This window comes from Desmodus rotundus, chromosome 6 (assembly GCF_022682495.2).
Source record: "Desmodus rotundus isolate HL8 chromosome 6, HLdesRot8A.1, whole genome shotgun sequence".
In the NCBI taxonomy this organism is placed as follows: domain Eukaryota; kingdom Metazoa; phylum Chordata; class Mammalia; order Chiroptera; family Phyllostomidae; genus Desmodus; species Desmodus rotundus.
The window spans coordinates 31600720-31616104 of record NC_071392.1 but is presented as its reverse complement, the minus strand read 5'-3'; the positions used below and the strand labels follow the sequence as shown (position 1 = coordinate 31616104).

Here is a 15385-nt window from a genome sequence, read left to right as displayed (position 1 = left end):
TTATTTTTAGAGAGAGGGGAAGGAAGGAAGAAAGAGAGGGAGAGAAACATCAATGTATGGTTGCCTCTCGCATGCCCCTCACTGGGGACCTGGCCTGCAACCCAGTCATGTGTCCTGACTGGGAATCAAACCAGTGACCCTTTGGTTCACAGGCTGACACTCAATCCACTGAGCCACACCAGCTGGGGCTGATAAATTACTTTTAATTATTACATGCATAATTTATAAATTTAATTAATTCTTTTTCAGTTATTTATCATACACACTAAATTCAATTTTATTCTGTGAATAGCTTATCACATTTAGCTAAACCAATAAGCTTCAGCCACATGTATCATTCTTACATAAAATGCAGACATGCATCTTCAGTCAGGAGAAATAGGCATTCTCAGGGACTTCCCGTCAAGATGGAGGCATAGGTAGACATGCTTCACCTCCTCACACAACCACAAAAAGAATAACAACTAAATCTCAAAACAAATAACACCCAGAACCGTCAGAAAAGTCAAAGTGTATGGAAGTCCAACAACCAAGAATTTAAAGAAGCCACGTTCATCCAGACGGGTAGGAGGGGTGGAGATGCAGAGAGGCAAGGAGACGCGGTGTGGTGTCGAGAGGCAGCATCAGTGCTGCTGGGGCTGTCCCACATTTACCTGTGGTGGGTAAAAACCAGGAGGGACACCTTGGGAGAGAGCGATGCCAGCCCCAGGCCAGACCACACAGCCCAGGATTCCAGCTCTGAAAGATAAATCCCCATAACATCTGGCTGTGAAAACTGGTGGGGGTTGGGGCAGCCAAAGAAACTGCCAGATTTTCGGGCAACTACACTTAAAGGGACTGCACGGTCTTAAAAGGTACACAAACTCACCCACTCTGGGATTCAGCACCAGGGCAACAGCTGGAAGGGTGCCAATCACATATGGAGAGTGGGTGAAATGACTGGAAATAGAGTGGGCGCAGGGCAAACCCCCAAAAGCCAGGCAGTGGCACAGTCCCCTCTTCCTGCCCTCCCCCCACACAGAGCCACAAAGTGGTGAAGAGGGCTGCCCCACCCTGGCGATTACCTAAGGCTCTGCCCCACACAATTTACAGGTGCCTTTTACAGGGAGTCAAAGCAGCTCTATCTAATACACAGAAACAAACACAGGGAGGCTGCCAAATGAAGGAGACAAAGAAACATGGCCCAAATGAAAGAACAGAACAAAACCCCAGAAAAAGAACTAAACAAAATGCAGATAGCCAAGCTATCAGATGTAGAGTTCAAAACACTGGTGATCAGGATGCTCAAAGAGCTCACTGAGTACAGCAACAGCATAACGGAAGAAATGAAGGTTACACTAAGTGACATAAAGAAAGATCAACAGGGAACCAATAGTGAAGGGAAGGAGGCTGAGACTCAAATCAACAATTTGGAACATATTCATTGGGGGATACCAGAAACATGAAAATGAGCAAGATGCATATGGCCTGGTTATAACATTCACTGTAACTGCCTTTCTCTCAGCTCCACAAAACTGATCCTATTGGAGCTCTGCACTGTGCCAGGTTCCTGAGTCAACAGTAAATACACTAAGGAGTGAACAGATGGCCGGTTTAGAACACCTGTCTCCCAAGTCATCCATTGGCCAATCTGACCCAAGACCTAATTTCTCCAGAGAGAATCCCTGGAGGTCCACTATGACTGAGTCATAGCTCATCCCTCCCCTCTCCAGTGTTGGACAACTGAGCTTTAGCTCAGATTTCTTCCCCAAATCTAACAATACTATAGTCCTGCTATCCTACCTTTCTTGTGCCAAGCGCTTCCTAGACTATGCAACAACTGCCTGTTACTAAAGTTGTGAGTAGTGTGCTGTCACCAGCAGATTCTCCTCCTCAATCTCCACCGGGTCATACTTCTGGGTGTGGACTGTGGGGCATTACAGTCCACAGGGAAGGAGTCAGTAGCCAAGTTTTTCACATAAAAGCCATATTAGTAGATCTCTAGCCACAAACCATGTACCTGTCCAAGCCTTAGAAATTATAGAGCAGTGGGCACAAGTAGGTTTACAGGTGTTCACATGGAAAATAATATAATAATTAATAAATAATACAAGAATAAACTTTCACATACTCACAATTGTAAAGTACTTTTGCCCACCCCTGATTTAAGGGAAGAAATGACTAGTTTAATAACCCAATAAACCGTTTTATAAATACCATTTATTTTTTATTCCTTCCTGCTAAGTTCATGATAAACTCACCTTTTTCTCTTTAACCTTTGATATTGTCTTAATCATTGTGGTTATTTAAAGGTCCTCAAATTTATGCCAGTAATTTAGAATGTACATATGGTTTCCATTTAAAAAATGAAGGTTTGTATGTACATTAGGTATTTTGGAAAACAGCAAAATGCAGTATTCTTTCTTTTTATTTATTTTTTATCCTCACCCAAGAGAGGAAAAGAGAGAAACATCAATGTCTGAGAGATACATCGATCGGTTGCCTCTGTACATGCACCAACTGGGGATCAAACCCACAACCTTATGCCGCATGGGATGGCGCTCTAACCAAGTGAGCCACCTGGCCAGGACTGCAGTATTCCCAATGTTCACATTTTCCAGAGCAAAATTTTACCTTGTAAAGTATATCAATGGTGGAAAAGATGGTAGTATGCATAACACTGTGGAATACTGAACCAATAAAAAAACATGTTCAAAAAATCACTGATGTACAAAAAGTTAATGGTGAGAGACTGAATAGAGAAATTATGGTTTATCCAAATGACAGAATTTCATGCAACCAACAAAAACCATGTTACAGGCAAATACTTAGTTGATTCTGTAATAATTACTAAAGAATATTTAATATTCAGGATCATAGACAAATACCATATGATCTTACCTATAAGTGGAACCTAATCAACAAAACAAACAACCAAGCAAAATAGAACCAGAGACATGGAAATAAAGAACAAACTGACAGTGACCAGAGGGGAGTCTGGTAAGGGGATAACAGGGGAAAGCAGGGGAATGGTCAAGTCAAGTGTCCTGTATAAACAACCCATGGACAACGACAATGGTGTGGGAGGGCTGGGGGGAGGGAGGATTGAATGTGGGAACAGGGGTGGGTAGGTCAGGGGAGAGTAATGGGAGAAAATGGGGACAACTAATTGAACAATAAAAATTTTTTTAAACAAAACGCAACTTATAAAATACACAGTTTGATCTCTATTTCAGAGATGCGCCACATATCTATTCATATTACATCCATGTTTGGCTGTATTCTGCAAGAAAACAAAGGAGTAACAAAAACAGCTCTCTGGAAGAATATAGTTTTTTCATTTCTTGTGATTTATTTTCCATTGTTCCCATTATGAACATGAACCTTCTTTTACTCATGAAAAATTACTTAAAAGTTTTATAATTCAAAAAGTTTTTAAGGAATTAACTCTCCCTCAATCACGGTCAAACCTTAAAATCTGACATGTTAACACTGCCTGACAGGCCTGGCTGGTGTGGCTCAGTGGACTGAGCGCTGGCCTGTGAACCAAAGGGTTCCATCCCTGCTGTCGCAAAAGGTAGGAGCTCCTTTCTTTCTGCTGCATAGGGGGGGAAAGACAGAAAACTATACTTGAACAACAATAAAAATCAAAAGTATTTTTTAAAAATTAAATAATAATAAGTTATTTAATTTTTAAAAAATCAAATAATAATTGTTATTTTAAAATTAAATAATAAAGTCAATGACTGGGTGATAAAATTAAAAAAAGAACCAAATGCTCCCCAGTTTGATTCCCAGTCAGGGTACATGCCTGGGTTGCAGGCCGGTTACCTGGTTGGAGGCATGCGAGAGGCAATTGATTGATGTTTCTCTCACACATCTATGTTTCCCTCCCTCTCTTTCTCCCTCCCTTCTCCTCTCTTTAAAAATAAATAAAACACTTTAAAATTTTTAAAAACTTAAAAAAATATATTGCCTGACAGGCATTACCACTTGTTTCTACAAAGCTGTCCCTCCCCAAACCCCCAGACAAGTGCCGTATCATCCTTCCACGCATCCCACATTCTCCTTGGTCACTGGCAACCGCTGCCACTGTGCATCTCCTGTCCACCCAGGCATAATCCTCATGACCAGCGTTGCCATAAAGTTTATCTCCTCTGCCAACTTCTCTCAAGTTCCTCATAAACTTGTTAGATTCTGAAGCAATGCCTCAAAAAATACTTCCATACAATTCAGTAGACTGAGGAATTAATACTTTATGTTTAAGTCATAACAATAAAATATACTCCTAATACTACTGGATCCATACAATGGAGTATTATTTAACAATAAAAAGGATTGGGGTACTGATACATGCTATGTGGATAAACCTTGAAAACATTATGCTAAGTGGAAGAAGGCAATCACAAAAGGCCATAGATTGGATGAGTCCATTTATATGAAATGTCCAGAACAGGCAAATTTAGAAACAGAAAAGTAGATCGGTGGCTCCTTAGGGCTAGGTAAGTGAAGGGACGAGAAAAGGGGTGACTGTCAGTGGGTACAGGGTTTCTTTTAGGAGGCACAGACATATTCTAAAATTAGATTGTGGTGATTACAAAGCCTTATAAATTTAAAAATTGAATTGTATACTTTAAATTGGTGAATTGTATGGTATGTGAATTATGTATCAATAAAGCAAGTTTAAACTGTTCTAAAAATACTACTTAACTATTTATTACAGCCACCACTGAATAGTTACCATGTGCAAGAAACCTTAAGAGAACTATGTCATCTGATTCTCTGCAATGTTGGGAACCACCCTGCCTGGTTTCAGAAGCTGTCACCCCTTGTGGCTAAGACTGAGTAAAAAGACCTTGGGACCATAAGCCACTGAGGAGACAAAGCTTATCTTCCTTGGTAGGGGCACTGCCTCTGCCCCCTTTCACTTCACCTTGCTTGGCCCCAGGCGGATGACTGGTTAGCCAATGATGGGTAAGATTCCTCAAAGGAGCAATGACCTAAGACAGGCATGGTCGTGAAGGGGCTCTCAGGGAAGGACTTTGCCCCTCGCCTTTGATATAGCCTGAGTCCTCATTCTGTCTGCAAGAAGTCTCCTAATTTCTTGGCTGCCTTACTTCCCCTCCCTGACGTAAGCCTGAAACAATGCTGGAGGTGGGTGTGGCCTGTGCTGGAATGGGCGGGTTCCCTGGGACAATCAGGCTTAATTTAAGAAAAATGCCTAAAATCCTATGAAACCTATTTTGCTAATACCCTCAATTTAAATGATAAGGGTCCAAACATGAAATGAGTTTGTTCCCCAATGTTTTATGGCCCTTTAGCTATCTGACCCTGACTCAGAATAAGCCTCATAGTTCTTTGAATGTTATCTATTGTTTGACAATTTCTGCCTGACAATGAGTGATGAGTTGTACGTATAAGCCCCATATTCCTATGCAAATTAAACCCAATAAAAGCCTGTCCAGGCAAGGGATGGGGCCGCCCCTCTCTTTCACTGAGAGAGCGGCTGTGTCACCCCTTTTCCTCCACCAGATTTCTGTAGTCCGTGTGAATTTGTCATCTCATAATGCCATGGCCACTGCGGGCTGGTGTCCGCATCACTGCAAAGTCAGTTTTTAATCTTAGAGATGAGAAAACAAAGTTCAGTGAACTTAGAATATTTACACAAAGTTACAGAGCTATTCAGGAATGGTGCCTAGATATAGCACTCTAAAGAAATGTCTCTCGAAAGCCCATGTTTTCTAAACTATGCCTGCTATGCTTGCCATCAAACAAGGTATTGGAAAATGGGCAGGCATTTTGTTTCTATCAGTGGTGGGAATAAGTTTTTTTTTTAAGGCATTGACACCCCAGCTGGTTCCTCAGTTCTTTATTGGCTCACAAGAGACAAATTCAATTGAGAGACAATACGTATAGTGGAAATGAGGTAACAAGTTTATTTATTAAACACACACAAGCACAAAACTACAGGCAGGCACCCAGCCAGTCTGAATGCCACACATATAGAAGTAAAGTTGTTTCTTCTAAATAAAGTGTTAGTAAGTTTGTTAGTAAGCCGAGACTAAAGGTGGGCACCTGGCTAATTCCAGTGCGCAGACTGTTGGGGTTTAGGGTTTATATACTGTAGTCAGTTTATAGGTTTCCCTCCTTCTTCCCCTTCTAAACTTTGGGAGTAATATACAGCTACAAAGGCTTTCTTTCTCAGCTAATAAAGGCTCTTTGTCTCGGTGATATTGCTACAGAGGCCCCCTTTCCCAGTACAGAATCTCAAGGACACCCCTCCTCCTGCACTATCCCTGTTTATGTCGTTCAGAACAGACATCTTATTGGACCAGGCTCAGGACTGCTGAGCCAATGGGTGAGACATGTCTCCTTCCTCCTCCCTGCCTTAGTTTACTACTTATCCTACCTAACAATAGGAAACAAGGCTTAAAAGGTTGAACACTATTATTTAATTCAAAACCCACATCTACAAAACAAAGGATTCTGGAAAACAATTAAATGTAATTAATAAGTTTACGCAATTTGTCCCTTCTCTTTTCGTTTATACCAGACTGTAAATATCTTCAAGATACAAACACCATCTGATTTGTCTTTAAGCCAATGCCTCCAGAAATTCCTTGTTCTTCATTTACGCTACATGAAATGCCAATATATACAGAAATTATCAGCATTTCTTGAAACTACATTCAGTAGGCAAAAATACTCCTTTACTTAGATTTTATACTCATACTTAGCTTTCATCATACATTTAAAGGATTTTATAAAACTTAGCCATTCCAGAAAGGTAGTTGAATAAAAAAGGTAATGATATTAAGAAATATAGATATGATACTAAAAGGACTACATGTTGTGACTTCACCTATAACTAATCATTTTTTTAGTTGCTGCATTATTCTATTTCCTGCTATAGCAAATTTTCACAAACTCAGAGGCTTAAAACAACACAAATTTATTATCTTATGGCTCTACAGGTCAGAAGTCTGACACAGGTCTCACTGGGCTGAAGTTGGGGTCCTGGCAGGGCTGCATTTCCTTCTGGGGGCACTAGGAGAGTTTCCTTGCCTTTTGCATTTCACAGAAGTTACCTGTGTTCCTTGGCTCACAGCCCCTTCCTCCTTCAAAGCCAATAAAAGTAGGGCAAGTCCTTCCAACATCCCATCACTCTGAACCCCTTTTACCTCCCTCTTCCACTTTTTAGTGCCTTTATGATCACCCTGGGCCCATCCAAATAATGCAGGTAATCACCCCATTGCAAGGTCCTTAACTTAATCCCATCTGCAAAGGCCTTTTGCAATTTAACATATTCTCAGATTCTGGGAATTATGACTTTGATGTATTTGGGTGGTAACTATTCTGCCTACCACAGCTGCCCTTGTCTTCAAAGAAATCAGGATTATAGTCATAGGAAACTGAGCCTAAATGGTGTGTGTGGGGGGCGGGGAAGAGTGGGCAGGGGAGCATAATAGCAGTTTAAATAATGTAGAACTTGGGGCAAAAAATCCCTCCTTACTGTTCTGTCGGATTTTTACTGGCATTTTATTTTGAAGATGAACCTTAATTAGATATATGGGAATGATAGGAAAAATAGGTTGCCATTTAACCCATTAAAGAAAATGGAATTATCTAAATGAGTCTGTCAATTTTTTAATTTGAACAACAAAAACCCCAAAAAGCTTATTTGGTATTTTTTATCTTTCTACATACATTGTTCTGCTTTGGCACTCGGGAAGTACCACTTATACAGCCTATATCATACAGTAGGAAATGTATTAATTCCAACTAGAGAAAAGGCAGCTTGGAAGACTATACTTGAGCATACTGACCATGAGTTTTTAAGAACCATTAAAATAAACTGTCCAAAGAATCATTAAACGTGTATATGTGGTTAAGAAATCAAGCTTTCCTTTTTGAAAGACCCAAATTCAAAGTGAAATATCACATTATTAAGACTTTCTTTAATTCCCCAGAACAATGTCCTACCCATTGTTTAACTTTCTCAACTTAGCTTTATATCTTTTTTGACTCCAAGATAGAAGAGCAACGTTTGATGTACTCAAGTTATAGCCAGCATTTACTAATTCTTTGATTCGACTTTTTAAAGTACTTATGCTTGCATCCAAAATCCGAGGATTTTCAATTATTTCTGAAATGCTAATTTTTTCTTCTATGAGGCAGTCTATTTTATCATTAAACTTCTTTGCTGCCAAGAAGATCAAGTCTGGATAGCTCAAGACAAACTTCTGTACCTCCTCTTCAGTGCACCCGAGAAGTAACAGCTTCTCTTTGATATTTGCGTAGTTTCTTTTGGCGCAGTCATTGGAAAGGTCTAGGATTTCAGCCGCTGGGCCACATATCAGAGAAAGCAGCTCTTCATTGCTCAGGTTGAATGTTGACTGTAAAAACTTAAGGTTAGCTTTTATCCGTTTGGTGCTCTGAATTAAGATGAAAGGGTTTTTAAAAATTATTTTCCTTACGAAATCTGTGGGATCACTGTGACCTAAGGACAAAGAGAATTCTTGCAAAAATTCAACCATCTGTTTATTCAGATCAAGACTATTGGAGAAGGTACGCGGGGCACTGGTCAACAATCGGCAAAGGCATTTACGGGTCAATCCGACTGAGTAGAGAAACTTGATATTATTCTCTAGGTTTAGGTTGTTATTTGACCGAAAAAATGATTCAGGAGAACGTTTCAAAATATTTACAATTTCAAGGTCTGATGTCATAATTGTTCTCCACAGATCCCACCGTTTAGAAAGATTTTCAGCTGTCCGTGTTATGGCTCGTGGATACCTTGATATTATGCTAGCAATCACTTCTTCGCTAGCTCCTTTGGAGAGAAGGAACACCTTCAGGTCCTGCTCGTTAACACCCATCCTATTAAAAACTCCTGGCTGTCGTTTCTTCGCCATGTCAACATCTACTCCCATACTGAGTAGGCTAGTCAGCAGTTCGTTCTCCACAGGCTCACTGTCTTCATTATCACACTTCCCACCAAAGAGCCTAAATGAGACTGATTTGAAAAGGGTTTCTGCTGAAAATCCGATCATCCGACATCTTGAACCAAAGAGAACATTACTTCTCATATAAAAGAGGTTCCGTGGTGCCAGAATGGTCAAGCAGGCCCATCCTTTTGGAATGCTGTGTAAAACAACATATACAATATTACACGAATGCATGTATTGAATAGATAAAAGACCATATTATAATCCTATAAGCATCATGGTCACTTCTATAAGAAGATACCTGTAGCTCTAGCTCTCTTGCTGCTGTGGTAACAACTCAGCCACCATATTCCCACTCTGTAGCTCATTACTTCTAATTAGCTCTGGACCTGGCCTCCAAACATTCTTTTGTGCATGTATGTATGAGTTATTTTTTCCTTTTTATTTAAAAAATTATTATAAAAGTTATGCAACAGTAAAAAAATTCAAACAGTAGAAGAAGGTGTACATAGAAAAGTCATTTCCTCTAAACCAGTCACTGAAAGATAAACACTATATGATCTCGCTTATATGTGGAATCCAATGAACAAAATAAACAAGCAAAATAGAAATCAGAGGCAAAGAAACATGAAACAGACTGACAGCTGAAACAGGTGGGGGACTGGATTAAAGAAAGTGAAGGGATTAGCCAGAGAATGTATATGCATGACCCATGGACATGGACAACAATGTGAGGATTGCCTGAGGGAGTGGGGGGTACTGGGTGGAGGGGGGCGCTGTGTGGAGAGGGGCACAGGGGGAAAATTGAAACAACTCTAATGATTTTGTAATCAATAAAATAGGGAAGGAAAGGGGAGGGGAATAGGGAAGGGGAGGAGGAAAGGGAGGAGGAAGAGCAGGGGGAAAGAAAGAAGGGTAGGGGACAGAGGAAGGAAGGAAGGAAGGAAGGAAGGAAGGAAAAGAAAAGTCATTTTCTCACTCCAAAGTTCCAATCCCAGGAGTCTGGGTATCATTCTACAAGTGTGTGGCCATATATGAAGGCAGTGTAACATCATCACTGCCCCAGAATTATTCCTACACCTTTATCTTACTCTTTTTATTTGGCCCCTCTCCATCTCTGCTTTATCCTCCTGGTTGCCAAACCTTTGATTCATTCCTACTAATGGATGTTTTGAATTCTGCCTTGTCTTCCAACTTCCCAGATCTTTGGCCTTGCCCCTGCCCATAGATACCAGACTTCTTTGCCTCTATTCTCACATCCTGGTTATCAAACTCTAAATCTAGCCCTGAAAACTAACACTTCAGAATACCTAATTTCCACCACAAACACATTTTTGGTGGAAATGAAGAGTGCCACCCACCACGGCACTCTTTAAATCCAGGCGATTGCTAGAGACTAATTCTCAGTTTACCTAGACCTCTGGTCAACAGCTCCGAATCCCAATCTCCTCACTCAACTTACTCTACTGTCCCCTTGGTTTTAACCCAACAACTCCAAACCAGTTTTCATCTTCAGAATGATCTAGTTGGGATCTTTAATCCAAACAGTCCACCACATGTGGAACTGTGCTGCAAGATAACATGTTTAAAAAGTTACTTTTACCATTCTCCCCAAACATTACAAAAGGCTAACCTGGGACTCTCTGCATCTGTTTCACAACAGATACAACTTTGTACAATGGCTAAAACCTCAACAACTCATTTTCCTGATCATTTAGAAATGAGTCATGAAATGTATGGACTGCTATTTGATAATAATCATAGGTCCCTACTAAAATGAGCATCTCTATTTATAGGAAATATTAGGAGGAAAGCAACAAAAAAGTATTCTTATCAGATTACTTATTTTCCTAAACTACTTGTGGTCTGAATCATACAACACCACATATTTTTTTAAACTGTACTTTCTCCTTTTCAGACTATACAGCTGTGATGAATTTAGTTCTTGATTTCTAACTACTTACAATGGGCTCTTATCATTTAAAGGAGGTATTTCCCTTTTCCTCTCTCCTAAGTAAGCATAACATACAAAATAGAGCTAAATGGTTTCAACTCACCACTAATATCTGCGCTGAAGATACTACTTTCAAGATCAGTATCAAAAAAACCCCTCTGTGTCTATCCTTTTAATTACTCCAATTTAACAAGAACTTGAATTATGCCTACAGGCTAGGGACATTCCTGTAGCTCAGACAATCTACTGATCCTCAAAGAACTGGAAAAATATTCCAAAAAAATACAATCAAATAATACTCAAACAAAAATGCGGGCTCCTCACAAGGTAAACATCAAACAACAAAGGCACATTTTAGATTGCCCTATACTCTTAAGTTCACTATTCTTCACTTCTCTGTAATACCACATGCTACCCTATAACTACATACTCTTCCAAAAAGCATGAAGTTAGAAACTTAAAAATAAGATCCTTCTTTTAACTAAAGGAAGGCTTTACCTTGCACAGCTCAACAATCTGTTCTCCACCAGATACACAAGGGTGACCTCTACTGGATAACTAGACAGAACACTGACAGCTATGGACAAGACCAGAGCCTTCCAAAGAGAGTAAGCAGGATGATCCAATGGAAATGTAGGAAGAAAGAGTAAAACTGTTCATATTTGTCTCAGTCTTTTAAAATTTCCACTTTCAATGTGTTTTTAAATGGATACAATATAATAGTACCGTAAAACATGCACATAACTCATCAGTAAATATAAATATATCGATGGTACATGTGTAAACCTTTTTTAGAGAATGTACACGATAAAAAAAGAAGTCTGAAGCCTACTACCCTTGACAGCACACCCCCAAACAGGGCTGAACAAGCCACAGAAAGTCCAAAACAAATTTTATTAATGACAGACTAAAAGCAAGGAAAAATATAGGCCAAATTTCTTAAGAGCATTAAGGCTCCTCCTGAATCTGTCATAGATGGATTTTATTCCTTTGTGTATAACTCATTCTCCATGGAAACAGCTTTCACACAAATTAACACATCCAAAACCAAAATGAGCATCTTTCCCAGCCCCCAAACAAACCAGACCTCCTCGGATTAATGAAATCACCATCACTGTCCTGACAGTCACTCACAAAAAATATATAAGTAAGCTTTGCTTTCTTTCTCTTCCTCAACCCGTCATCAAATCACGTGGATTCAGCTTGTTCAGTATCTCTGAACTCCCACCTCTCTAGTCTTTACTATTCCCTCACCCAAACTATTAATAGCCATCTAACTTGCTTCTCTAACATCAGTCACTCAAACTGCCATCATAGTATTCTTGTAAAACAAAGATGTAATCATGTCCACCATTCCCTGATTAAAGACCTATGTAGCTCTCCCCTACAAAGTAAAATCTTTAGACTGACCTTCAAAGCCCTCACCATGTAGCTCTACCTTCCTTCCTAGCTAGTTTCCATTCTACAACCTCACAACCAGGCACCATTGCCTCTGAAACTTCAGGTCTTAAACATCTTTGTCCATTCTTGTCTCCCTGCCTTGTTTAAGACGCCTTTCAGAAAGGCCTATCCTCCTGATATCTATCTATAGTACCAAGTCCGTCAAATACTATCTTCCTCCAAACCTTTAATATAACAAATATATACTGTTGAAGTGAATTATGTTTTATAATGTTTTATTGCTAAAGAATCTAAAACTAAGTATTCTATTTCCATAGGGGAAAAAGAGCTCAATTGGACATAGAACTAACAACTAAAATTTGGTTTTGATTACAATACTATGCATGCAATAAACTGACCCAAAACATATTATGAGCAGTTTCAGCTAAGCCTAAATACAATGTTAACTAAATTTTCAAATAGGACTGAAGAATTCAGTACCCTCCATCATGTCCTTCAACCCAGCATTCCCACTTCCGGGAGATTACTCAAAGGACATGAATACACATTCGTTATGAAAAGGATGACCATCGTATTATTTGCTTTAGCAAAGAAGGAACCCAAATGGTCACCAACAGAATGATTAATAAGTTGTGGTATTATATATAATGCTATATAGCCTGATTTAAAAAATGAGGCAGACCTAACACAGTAAAAAGATGTCCAAGACAGTGTTAAGTGGCAAACTGCACAACGGTATGGCTAGGATAATACTGCTTACATAAAGGGGGAGGAGCACTAATATATAGAGAAAAAAATGAAACAAAAGAGTAACCTCTGACAGATTAATGGCAGCTATGTATTGGTACTGAAATATTAAGATTTAATTTATGTGTTTATTGCAATCAGACAAGAAATTTTTTAAAAATTAAAATGGTCTTGGAGTGCAAAAATATAATGGAATATATATTACTTTTATCTATTTTTCGATTTTAAACACAAAAATGTTAAACCTTATGACTATCAATATTACTTTCCTCTTTTAACATCCAATCTCCATCCAAAATACTCCCATTATATCTAGCAAGGTGAATAAATACTTAAATAGCCTAATGCAAGAAGCATCAATTGCCTCAATCTACAAATTTCAAAAATAATTAATACTCTAATGTATTTCAATCTCCTTTTAACGTTTTTAATTAACCAGAACCATTAGTGCAAGGGCTGAAATCTGAAATTAACAAAAACACTGAAAATTTGTGTACCTGTAATTTGTAAGGTCTAAGGAATAAAAGTGGATTTACAGTACTCTCTGCTCCACAGTAGCCTAATAAAGGGGCTAACCATTGGTTCTACATTCCAGTTGGCCCTCTTTTGACAAAACAAGCTGTTTAGAGATCTTTACACCAAAGCATTTCTCACCTCATTTGTCTTAAGGAAGGAGGACTTTTGCATTCCTCCAGGAAAAAAGCTGGAAAATAGTTGTCCCTAGAAAAGGAAAAAGGGGATAGGGGGATTGTCAGGACTTCGTAATACAGAATCAAGAGATCAATCCCCGCTGGCATTACATGATGTTCTCGTGAGATGCATAACCTCTTGCATACTAAGTATCTCTTAGAGATACTGAAAAGAAAATGGCCAGTACAAGCCTGAGTATGATGAGAAAAGATAGCAGAATCACGAATGACTTGGGGAAAAAAGAAGCTAAGTGCTTCCCATCCATTGTCTTAATCAAACCCCACAAATTCAAAGTAGGCATTATCCGTAAAAATACGAAATCGAAAAAAAAAAAATCGCCGAGTTCCCTTACTAGCTTCTCTTAAGTGAAGCGTTAAGGTTCGAATCCAGGTGAACCGTAACTCAAAACCAAAGTTAATTCCATAGGTTCCACTGCAAGAATTCTTCCCATCCCTCTTCCTCCCACAAGGACAATTGTGCAAGGCGCTACGCGGGAATGGGACTCCGCTATATGTCACCCAAGCCCGCTTCTAAAAATAAAAAGCACAGCAGCAGGAACCCAGCAAATGCAACCAGGTCTGTACCTATGTGTTGGAGTAAGCTTTACTTCCTTCCCGGGAGTGGAGCGGAACCGGGGACGAAAGTGGACAACTAACTTCCGGCTACGAGCCGCGCGCCGATATGACGCACACGCTTTGCGCGCCCGAGCGGCCTCGCGGCTGCCCCCTTACACCAACGTGGGGAGCCCAGCAGGGGGCAGTAGGAGACCGCGGTAAGCTCAGGAACCTGCCGCTGTAGCCTTGCTAGGAAGGCGGGCTCAGCCGGGCCCGGCCGGGCCACGGGCTTCCCGGACTCCCAGGGAAACGGTTTAGAGTTGCTGCTGCCACGGGATATTGCCTGCGTGCCCCACGTTGGAAAGTCGCTATTAAATACATTAATTTTGCAGCCTGATAGGGTAATCACGTGTGTTCATATGACTAACACGACACCGATGAACACTAAGGCGTTTAGTGCAAGAAAACGCGTGCGTACGAGGTTCTCAGTCCCAGATTCTTTCCTAAACTACTTTCCGGAATGTACTTGTGAATCCGAATTTAGTGTCAGCCATCAGGCTGGGAAAGTAATTCTAGTATACTTTTATTTAACTTTATGTAACTGCTTACAGCATGATTGCCTCCGCTTCTTTTGAAATCTTGACGGGTTTAGGCTACCTAAGGTTTTCAACTGAAACTTAATCTCCACAGCAGCTGGGGTTTTGGCACCGTTGGGGGCGTCGCGTTAACCTTCCCGGTCAGGTCAGCCTCACGGGCGAGAGACGGTGGCAATGGAGCTTAAGCTTCAATTTCCGGCAATTCTACTGTTACCTCCAGAAGAAAGATTATACCCAGATTAATGAAATAATTGTCAGGCTGCCAAGTTATCTAACAAAGCGAGTGGTGGTCCTTAGGAAAACAATTGGGAAGAGGGTCGATCCTAAATCTTACTGCAAGGAAAAATTTACTGCATTACCCTCTTCTATGTGAGCGCAAAATGGAGAATTTTCTTCATTCCGTTTCTGCACAACTAATTAATGTTTTATCCTCACTCTCTCCCTTCGATTACTCCTAGCTGATTTGTTGTTGTCACTTTGTTTTGGGTTACCTTTCTGCTTTCTTGGTTTGTAAGG

The 15385-nt window shown here is 40.0% G+C and overlaps 1 protein-coding gene across 2 annotated transcripts; it reads right to left on the bottom strand.

Annotated features, from left to right (window-relative positions):
* Positions 1-7899: 7899 nt before the first annotated feature.
* MTERF1 (mitochondrial transcription termination factor 1) lies at positions 7900-14369 on the bottom strand. 2 transcript variants are annotated; one of them, XM_053927380.2, is made up of 3 exons: positions 14304-14369; positions 13684-13749; positions 7900-9123 (listed from the first exon to the last, which is right to left on the bottom strand). In XM_053927380.2, the coding sequence occupies exons 2-3, from the start codon at positions 13686-13688 to the stop codon at positions 7959-7961; spliced, it is 1170 nt and encodes a 389-aa protein (XP_053783355.2). In that variant the 5' UTR covers positions 13689-13749; positions 14304-14369; the 3' UTR covers positions 7900-7958. The 2 variants fall into 2 exon arrangements, with proteins under 2 accessions (XP_053783355.2, XP_071077775.1); XM_071221674.1 differs by having other exon boundaries at positions 14308-14339.
* Between the last annotated feature and the right edge of the window lie 1016 nt (positions 14370-15385).